The sequence below is a fragment of the Oryctolagus cuniculus genome, chromosome 11, assembly GCF_964237555.1.
Source record: "Oryctolagus cuniculus chromosome 11, mOryCun1.1, whole genome shotgun sequence".
Lineage (NCBI taxonomy): Eukaryota > Metazoa > Chordata > Mammalia > Lagomorpha > Leporidae > Oryctolagus > Oryctolagus cuniculus.
The window spans coordinates 15,086,269-15,110,792 of NC_091442.1; the positions used below are offsets into that span (position 1 = coordinate 15,086,269).

General features: G+C 52.2%; 1 protein-coding gene and 1 long non-coding RNA gene across 9 annotated transcripts in view; one reads left to right on the top strand and one right to left on the bottom strand.

Moving 5' to 3' along the window:
- TOX2 (TOX high mobility group box family member 2) overlaps positions 1 to 7,548 on the bottom strand; it is a 130,575-nt gene extending 123,027 nt beyond the window's left edge. For 3 of the 6 annotated variants that reach the window (XM_051845032.2, XM_051845035.2, XM_051845030.2), the window contains exon 1: positions 7,352 to 7,548. In XM_051845032.2, coding sequence (XP_051700992.2) covers positions 7,352 to 7,450 — 99 coding nt within the window. In that variant the 5' untranslated portion in view covers positions 7,451 to 7,548. Of the gene's footprint in view, positions 1 to 6,183; positions 6,721 to 6,764; positions 6,856 to 7,351 lie in introns of those variants that run through there. The other 3 variants (XM_051845033.2, XM_070051817.1, XM_051845034.2) reach the window with 3 other exon arrangements.
- Positions 7,549 to 7,619: 71 nt separating this feature from the next.
- LOC103352312 (uncharacterized) overlaps positions 7,620 to 24,524 on the top strand; it is a 42,591-nt gene continuing 25,686 nt past the window's right edge. The window contains exons 1-5 of one of the 3 annotated variants that reach the window (XR_011379877.1): positions 7,620 to 7,778; positions 8,034 to 8,231; positions 10,234 to 10,273; positions 12,584 to 12,727; positions 13,435 to 16,220. This is a non-coding gene — a long non-coding RNA (uncharacterized lncRNA). Of the gene's footprint in view, positions 7,779 to 8,033; positions 8,232 to 10,233; positions 10,274 to 12,583; positions 12,728 to 13,434; positions 16,221 to 24,524 lie in introns of those variants that run through there. The other 2 variants (XR_011379876.1, XR_011379878.1) reach the window with 2 other exon arrangements.

Below are 24,524 nucleotides of genomic sequence, written 5' to 3' on the forward strand. Positions count from 1 at the left end.
CGTAGTCCCAGACTGAGCCAGGTGCCACCGCACCTCTGATTCCCCCCTCATGCAGTCACTGGCTGAGGGCAGGTCCCCTGGCGAGGAGGTTCCTTTCCCAAGAGCAGTTCCCAGCAGGGCAAAACAGTGAGCCCAGTACTGGGGTGGTTAGGGGAGAGGGCATGGGGAGCAGGGATGCACCATGGGGTCTGTTGCAAGCATCTTGGGGAGAAAATCTATCCCAAGCCTGCGCAGACGAGAAAACCGCTGCCTGGGCCGGTTAGGTGCTGTGCCCGAGGTCACCAGCCCCAGCCAGTAGATGGTGCAGCTGTGACTTGAACCAACTTGCTCTGCCTCCAAAACCCACTTTCTTTTCTACACAGATTCAAGAAGGAAGCAGGGAAAGGCACAGAAATGAGCAGCTCACTCCCAATCCATAATCCTCCGCGGTCCGCCCAGAGGTGTTGCGAGATCAGATCCAGAGGCCCCTCCCCTCACAAGGAAAGGGGTGGGGCAGCTTCAGGCATGCTCAGCCCTCCAGCAGCTGGCAGGAAAAGTGAGTGCCCGTGCATTCTAACTTCGCACGTGCACTGCTCTTTGTAAGCGGAAATGAAAGCATTTCCTGCTGGGGCCAAGAGCTGTCAATGCCTGACCTCCGACCCTCAGGGCAACTCCTGGAGCAGTGCCAAATGCCCATTTTGCAGACAGAAGACTGAGGCAGACAGAAGTTAAGTAATTTGCCTGGGGCAGTGATGGTGAAGACGGGGTTCCAACCTAGGTCTGCTGGGCTGCAGAATCCGTGCTGCCTTCACGCCCTGAGACCAGCTCTAGAAAACCAAAGCAGCAAACAGAGGCTCTGCAGAAACCCCTCGGGCAGGCTGCCACACGGCAGGGCGGCGCCTGGGACCTGGTTCCGTGTGCACAGACCCAGCCTCTTCCCACCTGGCGGCTGTTCTACCTGCCAGGCGCTCGCTGCCTTCTGGCCTACTCAGGGAAGCGCCTCTCGGAATGGCCGGTCAGTCCAGAGACCCTCGGCCTCTGCTGTGGACACCACGGTCTCATCACAACGTTTGCAGATTATAAAAGCCAAATGGATGCTGGGTTTCTCACGTCACAGGCAACACTGGCCAGCTCGGAATCCATCTATTCATTCAGCAAATAGTCCCACACCTGCGTGCCAGGACAGCTCTGGGAACACAAAACCATTGCCCCTTTTCCATGGGGAATAAAGACCCGGTTCCAAGCGAGCCTGAAACCAGACAGTGCAAGACCCTGGTGGATGCAACTTTCTGCTACACATGCATACCTACAGAAAAGTTTAATTCTGAAATTAGGCACAGGAAGACATTAGCAGCAATAACTGAAGATAAAACAAGACAATTATAACAGTATACCAAATTAAAGTTATTTGCAACTTAGGAAGCGTCTATGGTTTTCTATTAATTTTCGGGCTGGAGTTGGCTACAAGACTGAAACCACCGAGCAAGGACTCACAGAGAAGGGGGCCTGTTGTGCGAAAGCAAAGGTGGGCACAGTGGCTCCTGCCCTCTCCAGCTCCCGCAGGCCCACCTGCCCAGCACGGGCCACCCACATCTGCCTGCTGCAGACACAGCAACAAAGGACAGTGCAGCCTTTATTTCACTGCCACCTCCACCCCTCAGCACCCCACCAGCTGATGGTCACTGGTTCGCTTTCCCTTTCAACAGAGAGGACCCGAGGCCAGGAGAAGGTGCTCAAAGTCACCTGGCAGACTGGGGCAGCAGTCCCAGGCCTGGGAGGAGAAGCTGTAGGGAAAGTGAAGAAGGGCTCCCTAACTCGAGAGCTCCCTGGGGCCAGCCCCCGCAGCTCATAGCCCACCTAGCCCAGGGATCCTCCCTCTGCAGCCACCTGTGCCCCTACACAAAGAAGCTACGTGCATCTCGCCCACCAAGGATGCTGAGCAGCTGTCAAGCTGAGGCAGGACCAGCAACCCGCACCTTGCGGATTTTTGTCAAAAGGAGACTCCGATCACTCATTAACCAAGCTTAACGAGATCCCCATGCCCACACAATGCAGAGTCCAGATGTATGTGGGTGGACAGGTGACGCTTCCATCCACCAGCTCATATATATGAGCAGTCATGGGCGGGCACTGGGCCAGGTGCTGAGCACGGTTCCCGCCTGCCAGGAGCCTGCAGCAAACCTGTACACAAACAACCAAACCCTGCTCCACAACCTGTGATCCCTGGGCCAACATTAGCATCACCAAGGCAGTCATTAGATATGCAAAATCTTAGGCTCCACCCAGACCAAAAAGGGGGTGGAGCCCAGGAATCTTTTTAAAATCTTGCCAGATGATTCTTCGTATGTCCATAAATTTAAGAAACACTGGTCTGACAAAAGGCCTTCCTTATTTAAAATTGCAAACCAGGGGCCTGTGTCGTGTCTGAGCGGGTTAGGCCGCTGCTTGTGAAGCCGGCATTCCACATCAGTGTACGGGAGTTCCTGCTGCTCCACTTCCCATCCAGCTCCCAAGTAATGCACCCAGGAAGGCAGATGACAACCCAGTACATGGGTCCCTGCCACCCACGGAAGACATGGATGGAGTTCTGGGCTCCTGGGTTTGGCCATTGTAGCCATTTGGGCTAGCAGATGGAACATCTCTCTCTCTCTCCCTTTTAAATCCATTTTTTTTATCTTTTATTTAATGAATATAAATTTCCAAAGTACGACTCATGGGTTACAATGGCTTTCCCCCCCATACCGTCCCTCCCACCCACAACCCTCCCCTTTCCCACTCCCTCTCCCCTTCCATTCACATCAAGATTCATTTTCGATTATCTTAATATACAGAAGATCAGCTTAGTATAACTTAAGTAAGGTAAATCCATTTTTAAATCTTTAAAAATATAAATAAATAAAATGCAAACCAGCTCCCAGGTCTTGGCACCCCCAATCCTCTTCCCTGCTCCCTTTTCTTCCAAGGTTGAATTACCAACCAACCCCAATGCTGTACAAGTATTTCACCCCCATACTTATGACTTCTCACACTGATATGTAAGCTGGAAAGGGCAACAATTTGAGTCATTTTGTTCACAGCTGTTGCACTGGTTGCCTAACACTGTGCCTAGTACACAGAATTGATCACTAAGTACCTGTGGCAGAACACACTACATCGATGTAGTTCAGGTTCTTGGGCAGGGGCGGGGGGGGGTGCTGGAGGAAGAGAGGAGGTTGCTGACCATGGGGCTGACCATGGGGCACTACAGGGGAAAGGTGGTACTCAGTGTGGTCTTGAAAGATGTTTGCACCAGGGATGAAGGAACAGAGATGCAAAGCCTCTTCCTGGAAGAGATCCCAGATGACCGATGCCGTTATCCACTGGCTAGTACATGCCAAGCACTGTCCTAGCCAGTGTCACCTCACCTAACCCTCCTGAACCTCAGAGGTGGATGACTCCCCAAGAGAACCCCAGGGCTCGGAGATATTAAGTAATCTGCTCCACCCACAAAAAGCTACATATAAGCACATTCACAGTAGCTTCAATTTTGGTAGCCCCAACCTGGAAACAAACCCATACATCCATCAGCAAGTGCACGAACAAACCCACTGCTCTGGATTCATACCATATATTACTCAGCAGTGAAACCATGAATACACGCGACAGCACGAATCCTGAAGACATTGCATGTTAAGCAAAAAGAATCCAGATATAAAAATGTTTATGATGCATACGAAGTTCTTGTTTAAAATGTTTGTTAAAGATGTATCTATCTGTTTGAAAGGCAGAACAATGGGGTGGGAGAAAAAGGGAGAACAACGTCCGGGGTGGGTAGAAAAAGGGAGGGAGAGGTCTTCATCCACTGATTTACTCTCCAAATTGCTGCAAGAGCCAGGTCTGGGCCAGGCTGAAGAATGAGACAGGAACTCCCGCCAGGTGTCCCACACGGATGGCAGGAACCCAAGGACTTGGACCATCTTCTGTTGCCTCCCCAGATGCATTCACAGGAAGTTGGATCAGAAGCAGAGTGCCAAGTCTCCAGCTGGTGCTCCAATACAGGACCCTGGCATTGCAAGCAGTGGCTTAAGGGGCCGCGCCACAATGCCACCTCCCTTATGAAGTGCTGTAACTTATTCTTCACACCTAATCTGAACTTGAGTAAAGCACTGGTGATAAAGCCAGAGAAGCAGCTGCTTCTGGGGGTGCTAAGTAGAAAGGGGCATGAGGGAGCTCCCCAGGACGATGGAAAGGTCTCATATCCGGATGGGGATGGCGATTTCACAGGGTTTACATTTGTCAAAACTCGTGAACCATGCACACGGCACCTGCATTTTATTGTATGCATGCAAGACATGGCTGAGTAACAAAGGAGCTAAAAAGCATGTGTCCTGGGTCACAAACAGAGGTCGGAGTACCCCGGTCTGCCATGGTTGAGCAGGGAGCTGGCACAACCCCTGAGCCTGGCGAAGTGCCTGACCAGCATCAGAATGGCCCTAGGAGGGACATCAGAGGCCCTTAAGCCCCAAACCAGGACAGAGAGTTAGAGGACGGCCAGATAAGTGTCCAGCTGGGAGTCCAGACACTGGGGGTCAGCTCCACTCTTCACTTGCTCTGTGACCTGCAAGTACACCACTCCATGACTCAGTTTCCCCTTCTGCCAAGCAAGGGAAAAGGAGGTGATCAATGGCCACAAGCTTGGGGCCACCGATCCTGGGGACCACAGGGTCACAAGCTGCTTTGCGCATCAAGCACTGTTACTCCATTCAATAAGTAACATGCCTGCCTCATATCTGCCCAGCTATTTTTCTAATGCATGCCAATATTATTGAGATAAATAAGACACACATCTATTTCAAAGCAAAAAGGAAGACAGAGCAGCTTTTTGTCATTGTGTGTTTTCTCAAACAAAAGAACAACCACTGCTCATGACTTCGGTTGAAAGAGGCTAGAAATCTCTCAGTAAAGGATCTCTAAGGGGACAGTCGCCAAGGGGATGGTCGCCAAGGGGACGGTCGCCAAGGGCCCTTCCGGGTCAGCTGCCCCATGGTTGTTGGGCATTACTTGGGCAAATGCTTGTGCCGGTGTTTCCAATGCCTGAGTCCCTATGGAACGAGCCTCTCCTGGGCTCCAGGGACAGAGCCCCCAATGTGTGGGCTGTGTCCTGGCTCTGCAGACCACTCTACAGGCCCCAAGTGTGGCCAGTGCTGCATTTTGGGCCTCAGTTTCCCCTCCAGTTCTGAGAGTGACCAGGTTGCATCATGGGCATCCCCCCAATTCCTCACCATCAGCCTCTGAAACCAGGAAAGTGGCATTCGGATCACAGCAGCTCCCAGTCCACCCCTCCCTTGCTTCTGTCCCCTGCTTCATCCCGCCACAGCCTGAAGGAGCGGGAAGCAGGTCTCAAGTCCAAGGGCAAGGTCAGACCTTATTTTGCCCATCTAAGTGACCAGGGTGAGCACTCTCCCCCCAGACACACACACTGGACACCCACTGGACACATCCTCAGCTCTGCCAGGCCTCCTAGAACACAGGCAGAAACCAGAACCACGCGCTCCCGGCAGGGCCTGACAGAGGTGCTGAGTCAGAGGTTTCTAAAGCACCAGAATGAAACCCCGGCTTCAGCTGAGTCCCGCTTCCGCCCCAGAGCCAGCAGCACTACGGCTCAGGCACCCACCCAGCCACCCACACTGTAAGACAAATCCCCAGTCCCCACCCCCAAGCCAAAGGCTGCTGCCTGCCTTGCCAACTTCACATAAAAAATAAATAAATAACAAGGCCAAGGGCAGGACGCAGACCAGCTGCCCCCACACCTAGTCTTCTCCTCCCTGCCCTCTGCTTGCTACTTTGAATCTGTCTTCCCTCGGTCAGGCTGGAAGCAGTGCCAGAGCCACCTCTGGGGTACCGTCCACCTCCTCCTCTTCTAACTTTGCCGGTCGCTGGACAAGACCTCGCCGGCCGCTCACCCCCAGGCCGACGCGAGCCCAGGCTCCGGTGGCCCCGGACCCGCCCCGCCCCCAGGCGATATGCGCAGGGCATTGCTGGAGGCCTCTCCTTTGGGGCCTGAGAACGCACTCGGCGAGGGCCCGCCCGGGGGCACCCCGCGATCGGCTCCAGGATGCCCCCCCACCCACAGCATCCCTACGGCAGGGAGCTAGGACGAGAGCCCGCCGGGTCTGCGAGAGACCCCGGGAGGGCCACCGATCTCGCCACGGGATGCGCACTCACCGAGCAGCACCACGGAGCCCGCGCGTCTGCGCCGGGGCCGCAGGAAAACCCACGCGCGCGGTTCAATCCGGGCTCCGAGTGACGAAGTGCGCGCTCGGCTCCGGCCGGCCCGCACCGACCCGCGGACGCACAGTCGGTGTGGTTTCCTAACTAAGTTTGAAAGTTCCCTCCCAGCGAAGAGGACCCGGGCCGTGTGGCGGCGCCGAAGCCCCCGACCCGGCCCGGCGGTGGAGCGGGGGGCCGGTGGCTTCGCGGCCGGGGTTCGAGGCCCGGGGCCCTGGCTGGGCTAGGGTGGAGGGTATCCCTTCCGGCAGCCCCTGCCCGGAGAGGCGCCCGCTCCCCGTTCCCGGGAGGGGCAGGCCTTGATTGGTCGTTGCCAGCTCGCAATCCGAGGCACCGCCAGGCAGCGACGGCCAATTAGTGAACCGCCCAATTAGTGCGCTCCAGCGCGGAGAAGTTAAAACCCCGGCGCGCGAGTGTGGAGGACCGAGGGGGTGGGGGGAGGACCGGGCGGTGCGGGGCCCGCGCTGTCCCCGGGTGCGACTGCGTGACCATCAGGGAGGCTGGTGCCCGCGGCTCACCGTCCAGGGGGTGGCTGTGAGCGGCAGGGTGCGCCTACGCGAGTCCCTGTGGGTGCGCGCGGGTGCCTGTCGGAGCGCCTTCTTTGTGTGACCGTCCCCGGCCGTGCCTGGGTATGACGGCGGACGGGGCAGGTGACGGTGCTTGCGGCACCACTGTGCAGGGTGCCAGCCTACGTGGGCGAGCGGCTGCGGGTCCGGGTGCACAGCCTTGTGCGGGACAGTCAGGCCGTGCACGAAGAACGCGGCCGGTGGGTGACAGTGGGTCCCTGGATGTCAGCGCGCGTGGGTGCGTGTGTCACCGTGTCGTCGTGCGGCTGGCTGTCGGGGTCACTTCTGCCTGGGATCTGAACTCAGGACGCCAGTGTGACCGCGAGGGTGTTGGGCGAGCTGCAGGTGCCCGTCGGGCGGGGCTGCCGCGTCCGTTTCCCTTCCCCGCCCCCCACCGTGTGCCACCGGCGGTGCAGGAGGACCTAGCTGCCAGGTGCCTCCAGCGCCGTGCTTCAGCCAGGGACGCTCGGGCCCCCGCCGCCGGTCCGAAGGCGCGGGCAGGCCCCGCCCGCCTCGCCCCCTGACCCGCCCCCGCCTACCTTGCCGCAGTGGTAATAGTCCAGGTGCGCCAGGCCAGCGGGCTCGGCCCCGGGCCGCGCGCCCACCGCGGGCGCCGAGGGGTACAGGCGGACGTCCATGGCGGGCGCGGCGGCGGCGGCTCCCGCGGGCAGTGCCTGGGCGGGCGGCGGGTGGGAGCCAGTGTGCGAGCAGGAGTGCGAGCGCGGGGGGCGGGCCGGGGGCGGCGCCCGGCGGAGCGCCCCGCCCCGCCCCCCGCCCCGCCCGCGCGCGCTATTGTTCCGGCCTCGGGCGCCGCCAAGGGCCCGGGGCCGGGGCCGGGGCGGGGAGGTCCCGCCTCCAGGCCGGGCCGCCGCGGGGTCCCGCGCCCGGCCCTCCGCCCCTGAGGGTCCGCGAGGGTCGCGCACCTGTCCAGACGGCCCTTTCCCGTCCCGCCTTTCGCCACCAAGGGTGAGGGGAGGGAGAAGCTGGAGAGACGCCCCTCCCCAGAAGTGGGACACTCCGGGTCCAAGTGTTTGGGGCCGCGCCGAGGCCCCCAGCGGCGTGGATGGGGGAGGAGGGGTAGCGACAAAAATACTTTGGGACGTGGGTGCGGCCTGCCTGCGCGGATCTCAGGACCGTGCCCTCGCTCCTCGTCCCGCGGATTGGAGCCCTGAGAAAGGGGCCTCGGCGGGATGGCTGCGCTTAAACTCACTCTCCGTACAGGGGCAGCGGAGGCCAGCACCGGCCGCCTCGGTGATGGAGCGAGTGGATCCAGAAGTGAAACCACCTGGAGGCGGCGGGCGGAGCCGCCCCCGGACGGAGCTGTGAGGAAGGGTCTGCAGGAGTGCGCAGAGAAAGGAGACCGGCTGGCTCGGACGGGGGCCTAGGGGTGACAGCGAAGAGGCTTCCCTTCCCCGCAGAGTGAGCCCCCTGGGTCTCAGAGCACTTGCGGGGGGTGGGGGCGAGGCTGTGGCTTCTCCTCTTTTCTGGCGAGAACTGTCTACACCTGTAGTCTCCACTCGCTCACCTCCCACGCGTTGCTCCCCCACTGCCCTCTGGTTCTGGGTTCTGACATCCTGAAGGGCCGGGAGGCAGACAGCCAGAATGGGGCTTGGATGGCAGCAGGACACCGGAGGCCACTTGGAGGACAGGGCTTGAGTCTCCCACCCACTGAGGAGCCAGCTTGGCCATTAACTCGCAGCTGTTGCCTGCGTGGGCTTTGCTGGTCCTGGCCTACAGCTAGGACCACTCTGTGTATCCACAGAGATCCACACTGTGTGGGAATTGGTGTTAGGTGTGTGGGAAACAGGCCTTCACGGAAGGTTAGGGAACAACAGAAGGAAATGACAGCTCAGAAAAGAAAGAATTTCTAGGTAAATATCAGTGGTCCTGCTTTCTAGAAACAAAGGGCCACACCTCATCAAAAGTAACTTCCCACTGGCCCCTGTCCTTTTGCCTGTCTGGATATCCAGCTGACCCAGAAATACTTATTGAAAAATCATTGCAGCCACCGCCACCACTCCCCACTCTTCTGCAGTACTGGCTTTGTTGTAAATCAAGCCATCCAACGTGCATGGGACTGTTTCTGAATCCTTTATTCTGTTAGCTTATTTTTCTCTCCCTGTGCTGTTATCACACTGTGTGGATTGACTGTAGCTTTATAATAAGCCTTACTGTCCCACAGAATAAGTCTACTCACTATGTTCTCTACATCTTGCTTTGTGTATTCTTGACCTTTGCACTTACGTAGAAATTCAAATCAGCTTGTCTGTTTACATGCGTGCACATGCACGTGTGTGCACACATACCCAGTCCTGCTGGAATTTTAATTGATACTACATTGAATCTTTAGATCAATTCTGGTGCAATTGACATTTGCAATATTAACTCTTTTGTCTATGAACATGGTATGCCCTTCTATTTAGGGTGTTTTTAAAGTGCTCTCAACAGTGTTTTCTAGTTATCTGTGTAGAGATCTTGCACATATTTTATTAGATTTAGCCCTAGATATTTTATGTTTTGATGTTATTATAAACTACTTTTTATTTTTTTTCTGTTTATTACTTATTGCATAAGTCCACAAATTCTTTGGCACTGTTTGCAAGGGGTAGAGTCTACCTGGTTTCCTCTCTTGGGACTTTTGTCTTTGGAGCCCTAAGTCACCAGGCAAGAAGTCTTAGGCTACCATCTCTGAAGAGGCATGAGAGCCCACAGCAGAGACCCTAAGTCTCAATGAAGAGAGAAAGATGTGTAGCCATTCCTCAGCTGACCAACCATTGGCTGTTCCAATTCCAGCCACTGTCTGACTGCACCACATTGAAAAACCCTGAAATGTGCAGCTAAGTCCTTCCTGAATCCAAAATGTACAGAAACCACAGGAGATAAAAAATGAGCACTATTCTTTTAAGCCATAGAGTTTTCAGATGATTTAGTACTTAGCAGTATAGAGCTGGAGCATAATAGAAATAGATTTTTAGGCCATGCTTTTACATCCAGCAACATTGCTAAACTCACCTGTTGGTTATAATAACCTATCAGTAGATTATTTGACTTTTTTATTTATTTGGTTGAAAGTCAGAATTACCAAGAGAGATGAAGAGACAGAGAGAGAGAAATCTTCCTTCTGCTGATTTACTTCCCAAAGGCCGCAATGGCCAGGGCTAGGCCAGGCTGAAGCCAAGAGCCAAGAGCTTCATCTGGGTCTCCCACATGGGTGCAGGGGCCCAAGCCCTTGGGTCATCTTCCCCAGATGTATCAGCCGGGAGCTGGATGGGAAGTGGAGCAGCCAGGACTCAAGCCTGAAGAATGCCTTGGCTTTAGATCAAAATGTTCCACCCCCAAAAAGCAACTGTGGCAGAGGAGCCAACTGCCCAACAGTGAGAGACTGAGGTTTGAGTAACACATCTTCATTTTCTTCTTGTAGGCACAACATAGATGGTTCTTCACCTGCTACCTGAACTCAGGTATGACCTTGTGGCTTTCTTTTACTAAGGGAATATGAACAGAAGTGGTATGGGGAGGGGGGAGCTTTACGGATCTGGGCATACAGAGCCCCCTTCTCTTTTCCTTTAGCCATGAAAATCCTAATACATCCCAAATCTTTTCTTTAAGACCCAATTCCAGTATCATTTGCTTAGTGAAGACTTTCCCAAGACTCCAACTCAGTGCTCCAATTTGCTGCTCCAATAACTGTGCACGGGGCTGTTGGCCTCAACTTCACCCAACTGTGATAACATGTTTTCCCTCTGAGTTTCTCCAGGGAAAGGACAATGTCTCTCTCTCTTTCTCTCTCTCTCTTTTTTTTTTTTTTTTTTTTGACAGGCAGAGTGGACAGTGAGAGAGAGAGACAGAGAGAAAGGTCTTCCTTTTTTGCCGTTGGTTCACCCTCCAATGGCCGCCGCGGCCGGCGCGCTGTGGCTGGTACACCGCACTGATCCGATGGCAGGAGCCAGGTGCTTCTCCTGGTCTCCCATGGGGTGCAGGGCCCAAGCACTTGGGCCATCCTCCACTGCACTCCCAGGCCATAGCAGAGAGCTGGCCTGGAAGAGGGGCAACCGGGACAGAATCTGGTGCCCCGACCAGGACTAGAACCCGGTGTGCCGGCGCCGCTAGGCGGAGGATTAGCCTGTTGAGCCACGGCACCAGCCGACAATGTCTCTTTCATCTAGATGCCACCAGTGACTATCACAGTGACTCCCCTATCTACACACACAAGAAGAGGCAGTCTGAATGATTCAGAGTCCAAGCCCAGGTGGCCCACATTTGCCAGGGAGAGGAGTCACATTTCAGCACCTGTGGGCAAGGCCCCAACAATTCTGTCTCTGTCTCTTCTTTCCCAGTGGCCAGTATGCATAAGACCTGGACTCTGGTTTGTGCGTTTGGATAGGTTAAACTGAATTAGGATGCAGAAAATGAAGATCCACAGAGAAAAATCTCACTTCTCTTCATTGCGGTTCTGCAAAAGTAGATCCTGAGATGAGGATCTTGGTACTGGAAGTTTGTTGGAGAATGATCCCAGCACCATAGGTAGGGGAGTGGGGGAAGTGAGACCAGGAAAGGGAGATGGTCAAGAAAGGGCATTTAACCAAATCTATCACTCCATTGAGGAATTCTAGAAAACAATATGGAACAAGTATCTCAGAGTTATCCCACGTACGGAGGCAGGAGGTGGGGTCTTTACTTACATCTCCTAACAGTCTTGGTTGAACACTGCTCCCTGAGGGCGTTAATTCCTATAGATTTCAGCCTGGCAGGCAGATTGGGGTCTGGCAACCAGGGAAATCCATTAGGTAAAGAGCTGCAGGTACCAGCAGTCAGAAGCCAGGACTGCCTGTGTGCAAATGCTGAGGTTTGAGGGCATGTGAGCAGAGCATTGGTGTAGTGTCTGCTGCAGGGCTCAAGTTCATGTGAAAGCAGAGCAAGATTCTGCTTTCTTTAGACACACCTGCTCTGTGCATCGTGTGTGTGTGTGTGTGTTGCATGTGCACGTGTGTGTGTATACACATCTTCAGGAATTTAGCTGATGTGTGTGGCTGTGCACTTAGGCATTCCTGGGGCCCTGGCCGTTGTACCTGCCACCCTGCCAGGCCAACAGCACTATGACATGTCCACTCTTTGTGATGACTGGACAAGTAGGCACACAGCTTCCACTCAGAAGAGGTCTACAGGACCAAGGAGCCAACGAACCAATGCATGTGTGGCAGAGACATTGGCACAAGGGGACGTGGCCAGGCCCCTACACACAGAAAGAGCAGCAGGCGAGACATCCAAGGCTCTGAATTCAAGGCCTGAGCTCTGCTCAATTTCATTTGACCTCAGCCAAGCTGCCGCACCTCTTGGACCCTCAGTTTCCACTTCTGGTAATGCATGCTCCACGGACTTGTGTATGGAAATGGACAGCAAAACACCCCTGAGACCCTGGAGCTCCTCCAGTGTGTGAGTCATGGTTATTCAAAGATATTTACCTATTCAGCGTTTCTAAAATCCCCTCACAAAAGGAGACAATTTCTCCTTCATATCCTACCTCTGAACCATGACCCTGCTCCAGCATTCTAGAGAGGCAGTGCCCAGGTCCATCTGGGAGACTTCTCACCCCCTGGAGTTTCACAGGGAGCAGGCAATGTGAGGCTGAGAAGGAAGAGGGAGTGTAGAAAATCCTTCGGAAAGGACTGTTCACGGAGAGCCTGCTGTGAACCCGCCCTGCTCTCTTGGGGTCCTGTCATCAGCCTCTGATGACAGCGTGGGCATCATCATCCGAGCTCTTTTACCCACAGGGACAGTGAAGCATGGAGAGCGGAAGTCTCAACCCCAGCCATGCATCCGTGGGTGCATCCCCGCAATCCATGCTCCTACAACACTGTGTGTGAGGATAAAGGACCTGGTACAGGTTGTCCTGCAGTACAAAGAGCTTCTAATGGGTGAGCTGGCTGGAACACGTCCCCCAGGAATTCTCAAAGGCTCCTCATCCTGGCCTGCCACCACACACACACCTTTAATGTGTTCATTACATAGAGAGAATCAGTTGAATGTGCATGAACTCCATGCAGAAATGACATATGAAACCACCACATGCGGCTATTTAGAGAGAAACTTTAAGTGCTAATAACAACTCAGAATTTACTGGGTGCCTAACAGTAAGTACAGTGCATCCACACCCCCTACAATCTTTGTTAACAATCCCCTGGAGCCGATACTACTATTATGCCTGTTTTATCACTGAAGAAGCCAAGGCACAGAGAAACAATTCACAGGCAGATAGTCTGCAGTGCAGCCAGGATTTGCAACTAGCCAGTTTGACTTCAAATCTCTTACTCATAACCACTAGATCTGACCGTGTCATATAAGTTTTAGGTAAAGATAAAAAGAAAACCCAGTTGGTGTTTTGATTGGAATTCCACTTCATTATTCCATTAACTTGGGGAGAAGTGAATTTTTTATAAAAATCTTTCAGTGTATGTGTGTGTGTGTATCAACCTATACAAATATTATTAAAGTTTTGAATGTTGAGCTTATATCTAAAAACTTAATAACTCCCTTATTTGTTCTAATGGTTTTTTTCTATAGATTCTGATTTTCTGTGTAGACACTTTCTAGGGTGAGGACTGATTCTGTTCTTCCTTCCCAGGCATCTTTCTTCTTTCTTCGTCTTATTGCATTGTGCAGTGCCTCTAGAATCTAAGCTAAATAGAAGGGGTCATAACAGGCATTCTTGTCTTGGCCCTTACTTCAGTGAGCACACTTGTATTTCACACCATGAAGCCACTAAGAAAGAAACTCATTGTAAGCTCTTGGTAATGCATGTTGTTAATGAATAAAGTTTATTTTTCTTCCTAGTCTGCTAACAGATTTGTTTTTTTTTCTGGCATGGATTAATTATAGTTAATGCTTATTTGGCATCTATGAAAATAGTTATCTGGATTTTATTTTCTAACTATTAATATATATATTCTATTAGTAGATATTATTAATATTGAACCATCCTTGAATTCCCAGAATAATTTTTGAGACTTCTGTGTGATAATTTATTATAAAATGCATTGCTAAATTCCATTGCAATTATTTCATTTAAGATTTTTTACATCCATATTAGTAACTGAAATTGGCCTAAAATTCTTTTGTGGGTTGTTGCCAAGTTTTAAGTATCACTGGTTTTTGCCTAATGAGTTGGGGAAGAATAATTTTGATAACCTTCAACTTCTTAAATTACCATGAAAGCACCATATCTTATATTTCTTTTTTGCAAATTTTAGTTAGACTTTTCCATAGTTATTCATTTTCCATTTATTGGAAAAAGATGATGCTAATATTGTGACTTTCCAAAACTCAATTGTTTATGCTCTTTTTTTCTAAATCAAGCATAACCAAAGCTGGCCTATGCCATTACATTAGATTTTTATTTCCTATTTCTATTTTCTATATTCTCTTATCTCCAAATTTTCTAACATAAGTGGGTAAAGAAGTTGACATTTTTAAAAAAGAAGTTGACATATATAAAAATTATATATGTAAAGTATCTGGTGCTTAGAAAGAGTTTGGAAATTTTGGTTATATTATTATATGAAAAATATTCTTGAGACACAGTTAAATTCAAAGAGATAAACATAACAGAGGTGAGTATGAAGCGGAATGGGAACACAGAGGAGAGTTTCCCGAGGGAGGTGGTACTGAGGTGAGCACTATAGGATAAGGAGGAGCCAGGCAGGTGAGGGCCATGGGCATCTCTTGACCCTACTCTTGGGCTCACCTGCAGCTGGCTCAGTGCTTAGCAGGGGTGGGCATGGGCTGCCTGACCTAGGACTCAGGAACCCGTGATCTTAAGGCCACTTCATCTCCCCCAGATGAATGTCAGCTAACTTGCCCCTCTTCTAAGAATAACAGTATTCCTCTCTGGTCCAATGTTCTCTACCACCTGTCACAGCCTCGGTGCTGTACGGGCTTGGGCACAGGAATAAGACAGCTACTTCTCACTCTGATAAGACATTGTGGTAAAGACCATGTCAACTGCTGGTAGCTTTGGTAACAAGGAACATGAGGACAAGAACCTGAAAAGAAAAGATACCAGATTCTGGGCCTTAGGAAGTCATGCCCCAGGAGCCTAAATTTTTTGGGCCCCAAAACACTCAGAGAAGTGGGACTTTTCATGCCTCAAATTGGACAGAAACAGCAGTTTAGTCGACGGCCATGAGAAAGAGAAGGGTTCCAAAGTCCTGGAGTGCTTCCAGCAGCCATTCAGCCGTGGCCTCTCTCGGGACAACTACGTAGATCGAGCACTTACTGGACGCTACATGTGTGCACATCTCAGAGAATCCACCCAAAAATCTGTGTCGCCAAGGAAAGGGAGCTTGGAGAGGTGGTGACTCGCCCTGGAAAGCCATGGCCCTGAGATTCAGACCCCGATGCTCCAGCGCATTCTCCCACGGTCTCCCGTGGGCTCACGTCCCCAGGGCCTGGGCCAGTGGAGACCCTGGGTGACAGAAGAACCAACTGAGTGAGTTCCCAGAGGAATAAGTCATCACGAAGGCAGGAAAGCCGTTTTGCTATAATGGTAAGGGAGAAGCAAATGCCTGGATCCCACGACTGCTGCCTGGCAGGGCGCACAGCAAACTTGCTGGGATGATCCTATGTTCCATGTCTGGGTAACAGTGGAGGTTACGCCGGCAGAAGCATTCAGCAAATTTCAGCAAATGTACAGTTCAGATTCGTACGTTTTCTTGCAGGGGAATTTCAGATCAAGAGAAAACATAAGGAAACGTTGGACTCTGATGCCATGCATGCCGAAGCATTTTATGGGGAGTGAGAGGATGTCTGCCCCACCCCCCAAAGAAGAGGGCTCGATGGCTGGGTAGAGAAATGGCTCCATGGATCAAGGTGATCAAGCCGGGAGAACAAACACCCATGGGGAGTCCAGGTGGTGGGTCTGTAGGTGCTCACTGCTCATTGCTCTCAACGCAGTTTATTAAACTGTCACAACACTGCGTTGAGGGAAAACATCGCGTGTGCGATGGTGGGACTCTGTCAGCATCTCTACACCTGCTGCCTTCTGCTGCTTACCAGGCTCTCCCCTTTAAAGGGATGCAGAGGGGCCGGTGCCATGGCATAGTGGGTAAAGCCACTGCTTCCAGTTCCCATATGGGTCCCGGCTGCTCCACTTCCGATCCAGCTTTCTTCTATGGCCTGGGAAAGCAGTAGAAGATGGCCTAAGTCCTTGGTCTCCTGCACTCATGGGGGAGACCTGGAAGAAGCTCCTGGCTTCTGGATTTGGATCAGTGCAGCTCAGGTCAATGTGGCCAACTGGGGAGTGAAGCAGTCAATGGAAGACCTCACTCTTTCTCTGCGTTTCCTCTCTCTGTGTAACTCTGACTTTCAAAAAAATAAATAAATAAACAGACCTTTAAAAACTAAATAAATAAAGGAATGCAGAGTGGCCTTCCTCCCTGCCTGCCCTCTTCTCCCCCTGCCTCGCTCATTTCATATGCGACCAAGTGCTTGCGCTGGCACTGGCTTTGCAGCCTGACTGGGCCTGACTCTCTTTTCCCCATCACCCTCTGCCCAAGCAGCGCTGGTCACGGCCTCTGTCGGGCGACCGCCTGGTGCCCAGGAAAGGCTGTGTCACATGTTGCACTGTGTGGAGATCACACGTCCACCTTGGAGAGTAAGAGCTGGGTGCGCGGGCCCCACCCCAGCTCCTGGCCAGCAAGCAGCGCAAGTGCCCGGGGAACACAGACACAGAGGCGAGGAAACAGTGCCCAGTGTCCAGCAGATGGAATTCCAGGTGATTTTATTTTCAAACTTGAATGGTGTCCAATTGTCTGTTGGATAAAACAACAACCCAAAGCTCACGCAGGACCCCTCACCCACCCCAGTAACGCCCTCAACAAGGCTTTCCACCAAGTTTTCCACCAACAGAGGAGGAACCCGCGGGCTGAATTGCAATGATCTGTGTGCTGGCTTGCCTATGTATTTATTGTTTATTTTTTGCTTTGGTTTGCTATATAGGTCTTTCCAGAATCTCCAGGGAAGGAAACCACTCCACATATAGAAATTTGAATTTTTGAATGCGCACTTCCCATCTGAAATGTCACTTGCACGTTAAGTCTGGGTCCCTGAGTTGCTGTGGCAACCTCGGCAGCACTCTCGGCCCAGGGTGACAAAGGGGCCCTTTGTTCGCCGAGAGGCCAGGTCTGGGTGCAGGGACATCCTATTCAGGCCGTCCTAACAAAGCAGCACACGTCCTCTGTCTGTGCAGGCCAGCGCCGGCCCGATTATGCCTGGACTGTTGACAAGCTTCCGTGGGGAGCCCGGGAAAAGAAATCCACTGTTATTGACATCTTTGAGGCAAAGTGGTTTTCTCCTTTTTCTCTCTGTGCTACTTGCTGTACAAAAACCCTTGCAAAGGGCCCACTCACGCTCTCGAAAAGAAAAACGCCAATTGTGAGGCCTCCCTGGAAGAAGGATGAGGCTCCCAATCTTAATTGAATCTCCCAAACTTGCTTATTAAAATGGCAATGCCAGCGGTGCTGGGTGAGCAGCTGGGTTCCTCCAGTTTTATCAGGCAGCCTGGCCCTGACCCAGAAAAGGGTCCTGGCTGTCCCTGGTTCTGTACTCAACAGCAAGGGGTTTGTGCTTAGGGCAACCCTGCTGCCCCTGGAATCAGATCAGACCTGGGGGCTGAAGTCTCCTGCAGGCTTAAGCTCTCTCTCTCTAGGTGGAAGCCCAGCGGGACAGTGCCCGGTCCAAGAGAGCAAGCCTGGGAGTCCTGAGCTCCACGTCTGGGCTCTTCAAGGTCATGGGTGTGCAGGGAACAGTCCCAGGCCTTGGCTACACTCCAGGGATCTCCTTCAGCTCCCAGGACCATGAGCCTCCACCCCCACCACTTCCTGATTAGACCTACTTTAGGCTCCTGGAGGCCTCTTTCCTTTCCTCTATCACTGTCCCCCATCAGAATCATGGTTTCCCATTTTCCAGACCCAGTGACGTATGCAGAAGCTAGGAGTGGGAGCTACCAATATGCACAAACAGTGTCCATCCTGCCGCTGTGCCCCAGCGGCCAGCACACGCCTGGCACACACTGTGTTCTGAAAGAATTTGTTGACACAGTGAATCACGAACAAATGAATCATCAGGGTGGACTCATTTTATCCTATCAAGCACTCGCTGAGACTGAAGCCATTTTCCCTGTTTAACTCAATTTCCTGTTCTATTGCCAGATCCAGCATTGGGGCAGGCCACCGAGATGACAGAGATGATCCCTGCCCACATCTGCAGACAGATGTGCGCACAGTGAGTGCCCACAGGGGTTCCCAGGGGCTGCAGGAGGCAGGAAGGGTGCAGGCAAGGGCACAGAAATACTTCCAGGAGGAGACACTCCCAGTGGTTCAGAACAGGAGCTGGCTGAGCTGAGAAGAGTATGTTAAAGAGCCACCAAGGCAGGGTGATGTGAAGTCATGGACCCTATGCAAGTGTCCCCCTGGAGCCATCCATTGGTAGAGAATACAGGGTGTGGCAGAGAAGGACTGGATACTAATGGAGAGGCAAGCCAGAGAGAAGTCCCTGTGAGCCAAGTCAACCACTGGACACTTGTGCAGGTTGCATACTGTGAAAGGGTGTGAGAGGAGTTGAAATCTAGCCTGCAGTATGCTGGCCAAGCCCTGAAGCCATAGCTATCCCCTTCCACTTAAAGAGACCATAAGGGCCGCTTGCACAGGGGTCAGGAACTGGCACATCTCTTTCCACCGGTGGGGAGCAGCATCCTGGATCCAAGCTTAGAGCGCTGTGGGGAGGACACACCAAGTCCAAAGAGAAGGTGGCGGGAGAGCTTGCGTCAGGGCACAGGCATGTACACCACTGGTCCCTGTTAGGATAGGGTTGCCACTAACCACTGTAATGAATAAACTCCAAACTTCAGTGGCTTAACGCCTAAATGAAAGTTTGTGTCCTACTCAGTGAAGAGTGTGATCTCGAAGTGCCCCATTGGCGGAGAGCTCTCCTCCACCTGGTGATTCAAGGACCCAGGCTTCCTCTGTCGGGGGCTCCACCAAACCCTAGACCCTCAAGGTCCTTTGCATCCAGGTGTCAGGTGAAAGCGGAAGAGTGGAGCGAGCCCCAGCCGCGTGGTCAAAACCCCAGCCCTGTGACAGAGTTGTGACAGCACAACTCTGCACACCTTCCCCCAAGAGAATGGGTCGCCTGGCTAAGTAAGCCCCAGTGCAAGGCAGGCTGGGACATGTAGTCCCAGACTGGACTGATGCCTCCTGGAAACAACTTTGCAGCCCGGATTTTCAGAGCTCCTACACAGGAGGTGACACAAACCTGTGGCAATGGCCAGGATAGGAGGAGCCACCAGTTGACCCTGAGTTCAGCTCTCGGGCTTGCTGGAGATTCTAACTGGGTCAGGAAGATGAGCTGGGATGGAGAGGGAGGAAGGTACATGCAGTGGGGTAGTGGCTCACCCACTGAGTGCGACACCTGGTCCTCTCATGGTCTTGGAACTTGACTATTCTTTTCCAGATGAGGGAAGAGGTTCGGAGGCAGAGAGCCTTGGGCAAGCTGCACAGGGTGAGGCCAGATCTAGGACTCAGGGCATTTCATCTCCTAGCCTGTTGTTGGCTCATCTAGTCCCCGAAACCTAGTTGATTCTCTAGAACACCATTGAGATTTCTACGCGATTCTAGAGAAACTGCAGACAGCAGGGCACATCACAGTTTTGTTTCCAAGCCAGAGAGGCCTGTAGCCATCAGACTGGGTGATTTCTTTTAATGACAGCTGGGAGGAGGGGCCTCTGGTCCCCAGCCCTCGGGGGCGGGGCTTGGCCAGGCTCAACCTGCTGTGTCAGGAATTCCTCCATGATGCTCAGTAACTCTGCTACAAAGTGTAAGATCTGCGGACATATTTTTAAACACTATCAATTCTACTCTGCCTTTCTTAACATTTTCCTTTGTCTTGAAGCTGGGTCCAAGCAGAAACATTTTTTTCCATCAACAATTCAGTGGGGCTGTAGCAGAATGACAGTGGATTAAACAGCTGCATTTATGACAAGCTTCCCCTGCCACACACACACACACACACACACGGGCACACGCACACTTTTTTTTTTTTTTTTTTTTTTTTTTGGCCTAGCACCAAGTGCCAAAAAGGCAGCGGGATCTCGGCTGCTTTGAGACAGGCTCTGTCTATCCAATGCTGTTTCATTTTAGAGGCTATGTGATCCTGTTTGGCCTCATATTAAATTACTAAGCGCTTCATGGCAGTCAGCACTGGATTCCCAGGGCCTTGCACAGAAGCCTGGCCCACAGCAGGTGCCGTAAATTTAAGAAGAAAGCCACACCCTGGGTGTCGCTGACCTCTCTGGGAAACAGCGGATTAGAGTTGGCAGAGAAACGTGGTTTGTGGTTTTCCGTTTTAAATCCAGGCATCGTCATGGTGCTTTAAGCTTACCAACGTGTGGGTATGGAGAGGATTCCCAGTGTCTAGAGCCAGGGTGGCTCGGAGTGAGTAATCAGTAAATCATTGTTGAATGAATGAACCCAGTAGGTAAGCAGCACCACAAGGTGGGCTTTAAGTATCATGTTTATCCTGAAAATAAGGACTGAGGCTCCCTTCCCGAGGCAAAGGGAACTCAGTGCAAATCCGAGGATCCAGAGGTGCAAAGTGACAGCTGTGGGGCTTGTAGGGAGACATGTGTCAGCCACCCCATGCTGCTCTGCCCTCCCTTCTAGCTGCCTGCAACTCTGGCTCCCAAGCCTTCACCTCCTCCGCTTCCCTCTCCCTCATCTGTCAGGTTCCCACGTTCTGACCCATCCCTGCCCACCGTTCCTGGCCCCGCCCCCTCCAGATCTAGGGGAGGGGTCTCACAGTATTCCTCCCACTACCTAAGCTAATTGTGAAGCGGGGACAGGTGGGACAGGGTGAGCTTTCTGCATGGCAGAGGGGCGGGGGTTCAACAATCGGTATTTCTTAGTCTCCATGGCCCTCCTGCCCTGCCCCGGAAGTCAGCATGGCCTACTGGGGTTCCGCGAGGCAGATCCTTCAGGAAGGGGGTGGGAACAGAACCCTAGGCTCCTCCTTCCCCCACCAGAGTATTTATTTAGTGGCCAACTTTACTCCTACGGGAAAATGAGTATGACTAACATTGAAGCTTTCTCTCATGTGCAGTAGAAAACGGTGTTTCCTTCTGCAGTGCTGTTTATCTTTGAACTTCATTCTTTTGCGCAATGGCAGCTGTTTTTTATGCAAGTAGATCTGTCAATCTTTCATTTTTCTAAAGGTTACTAAAACGCTCCAGTGTGCTTTCTTTTATGTGGGATGGTTCGGTTTCACTTTCCTTCCATCTCTCATAGTAAGAGGGAGGACATGCTAGAGCAAAATTTCTTATCCAAATGGCAGCCCATTTACATGCGGTTCAATAAATAACTCATCATCTCCCCCCAAATGGAAAACCCCAGCTTCATCACCTGCTGAGTAGCCAGAGCCTGTGACCTGGAGTCCTGGTCCCTTCCACTGTTCACCCACTGCCCTGCTCGCTTGGTTTGCATCTCTTACCGTGGTATACACTGTTTTGGTAAATAATTAGGATAAATTACTCTCATTATGCTTCCTTTTCAGGAAACTCCATCCTATTCCTTCATACCTATGGCTCTAGACTTAACAATAATCTGTTGCATTTGCATCCATTTGAGTTTGGGTTGACTTTATTAGGGTTACATTGAATTAAAGACTCATCTAAGAAGAATGGACATCTTTCCTATGCCAAATCTTCCTCTCCAAGATCAGTCTCCTCTGATTACAGCCCTAGTTATGTCCTTCTGTGGAAATTCACTGTTTCTTCATAGGAGGATACTACTTGATCTTCCAAGTGCTTTGCAAAATGTTTGTTGAAAATGTGTCTTACGAGGCCATGTCAATTATTTCAGACAAACGGGGTGGTGCCTTAGAGTGGGAGCTGTGAGTGTGGTAAGAAATTGCTGGGCTCGGGGCTCACTTGGTTAATCCTCCGCCTGCGGCGCCAGCATCCCTTATGGGCGCTGGTTCTAGTCCTGGTTGCTCCTCTTCCAGCCTAGGAAAGCGGTAGAAGATGGCCCAAGTCCTTGATCCCCTGCTCCCACATGGGAGACCTGAAAGAAACTCCTGGTTGCTGTTGCGGCCATTTGGGGAGTGAACCAGAAGATGAAAGATTCCCTCTCTCTCTGTGTGTGTGTGTATGTGTGTGTGTCTGTCTCTTCCTCTCTCTGTGTAACTCTAACTTTCAAATAAATAAAATAAATCATTTTAAAGAAAGATTGAGAATGGAGTAGGTGTAGGAGGAGGTGAGGGATCTACTGGAAAAAGCCCCACAGGAGAGGTGGATATTTCTGTACAGGGAGTGATCAGGCAGGCAGCTGGATACACAGTCTGGAGGTCAGGAGAGTGGCCCTAACCAGCATACAAAGCTGGGATTGAATAAGATAATGAGCTAAGGGTTCAGCCCTTGATGACTCTCAGGGGGAAATCAGACAGGGATGTACCAGGTAATTGTCTAGGTTCACTCTCTGCTGGCTAACTTGCTGCACCATATCAGTGTGCACAATTTAAAGTGATGCCCCAGTGACTGAAATCCTGCCACCCACATGGGAGAGCTGGATTGAATTTCCAGCTCCTGACTTCAGCCTTGACCCAGCCCTGGCCATTGTTGGCATTTGGGGAGTGAACCAGCAGTTCAGAGCATGCTCTCTCTCCCCTTCTTAAATTGATCAATCAAAAAAAAGATTTTTTTTTTCTGTTTTAAAACTGAAGCATTTCTTTTTATTCATCCAGACAGGGGAAAATGGAACATATCGGGGCATTCCATACAATCAATACTTTTTAAACAGAAACCAATACCTCTGCCAAGTCCTTTAGACCTCCCACAGACGGATTGAAACCTTTCTGCAAACAGAGTTATGCCCTCAAGATTGCAAAGTGGATTAGCACTTGATTTTATAAAAGCTCCCCACAGAGGTTTTCAGGGACACCCCTGGTGCGCTGTCCATTGGTCAGAAGCTTGAATGCTAAACTCACGGTGCCAGGAATATTGTGAGGGAGAAGAATTTGGGAGCAGTTTGAGGGGTGGGGATTCTTATCTTCCCCCACCAGAAGAAGAATCTGCAGCTCGGAGGTGAAGCGACCCTCCTAAAATCATCTAGCTGGTGCCTGGCGACCAGTGCTGTTCCTGTCCCCACACCAGCTGCCTCCCGCTGCTGGGTCACTCGTGGTCCTGCTAAGAAGGTGGAAGGCAGTCTGCAGGGGGAAGACTCCTGTCTGCCCAGCCACCTCTTCCGCTGGAAAGAGGACAGGAGTTGGACCAAGTAGCTCCAATGTCAGGACGATCAGAATCCTGGGGCCTGTGAGTGATGCTGGGAGGTCCAAGTGACATGCAAAGCGCCGGCTGCCCCAGGACTCGGCGGTTCTGCATTCTTTCTCCCACTTCCCCAGGCGCCAGGCAGCAGATCCCAAGTGTTCCCCTTGCAGCCCTGGTTCTGGGAGTCCTGGCACGAGAGGGTTAAAGTCCTCAGATAGGGTAGGGGCTCTTCCCTCATGAGATCGGAATGTGGAGGGGGAGAGCTGAGGGGCTGCAGGACTGAGCTGGGCCATTGTTGCCGCCACTGCCACCGCACAACTGATCCCAGGAACAGGAGCAGATGCTAATTGTAGGACACTCGTGTTGTCCTGCAGCGATGAGGCCTTTGTGACCACTGTCACGGGCGGGAAACCGCATTCCGTGGCTTGTTTTCATCATGATTTTCCTGACTCTGCTCTGCTCAGGGTCTGACGAGGTAAAGCTATTAATTCAGGGTATCCTACGAGACTCAGCCCACAGATGCTGCAGCTCTGGTTACACCAGAAACAGGGAAATGCCTGGTGGGAAATGCATGTTCTCCGGCCCTTCTTCCAGAAACGTGGGTTAGCTGGGGCTGAGAGGAAACGAAGGTGATCTAGCCACTGGGATGCACAGACGTCCAGACCTGAAGCTGGCAGAAGCCCTGACAACCACTCTGAAGTGTTCCAAGGACCTCAGCTCCCTGAGCAAGGGCTCCTAAAGTTCTGCTCTGCCTGTGTGAGCCCTGCCCTTAACCCCAGCTAGCCCTCCAGCAGAACCAGGTGGGACAACTGCCCCAGTGCACGGGAGACAACAATACAGAGCTGCAGTTCTGAGGGGCCTGGGGACGGGAGGGGATGGAGGGGAGCAGGATCTTACCTGCGCTCCCCTGGTCTCCAAACCACGAGATAATCAGCTGACTGTATGCGTGCACCTGAAACCTATCTTCATCCATCTTGGGCAAAAAGGGAAACTGATGCTTGGGTCTGCTTCTCAAGGCTACAGAAATAACCAGAAGCCAGATGTAAATGTCCCCAGGGCTCTCCCTGGGCTTCCTTCTAACACACTGGCTTCCACGCATCTTCCAAGGTCTCCCATCCCAAAGAACCTCCCCCTTATTCCTTTCATCTCAGCGTTTTCACCTGTGCGCCCAGCAAAGTAAGCTGTAGTGATTGACAGCTCAGAGAACCAATGGTGGGGGGGGGGCAGCTGCTTCTCCAAGAAGAGGGGTGTGGGGCTAAGCCTCACTGCTTCTCTAAGTCTGCCCCCAGAATCTCCATTTAAACCTCCCGAGTGGCTCATGTCGACCAATGAGGAAAGCAAGGCTCGGGAGATGAAGTGAATTTCCCAAGCTGGACTTCCTGATCGGGTTTCCCTGAAGTCCA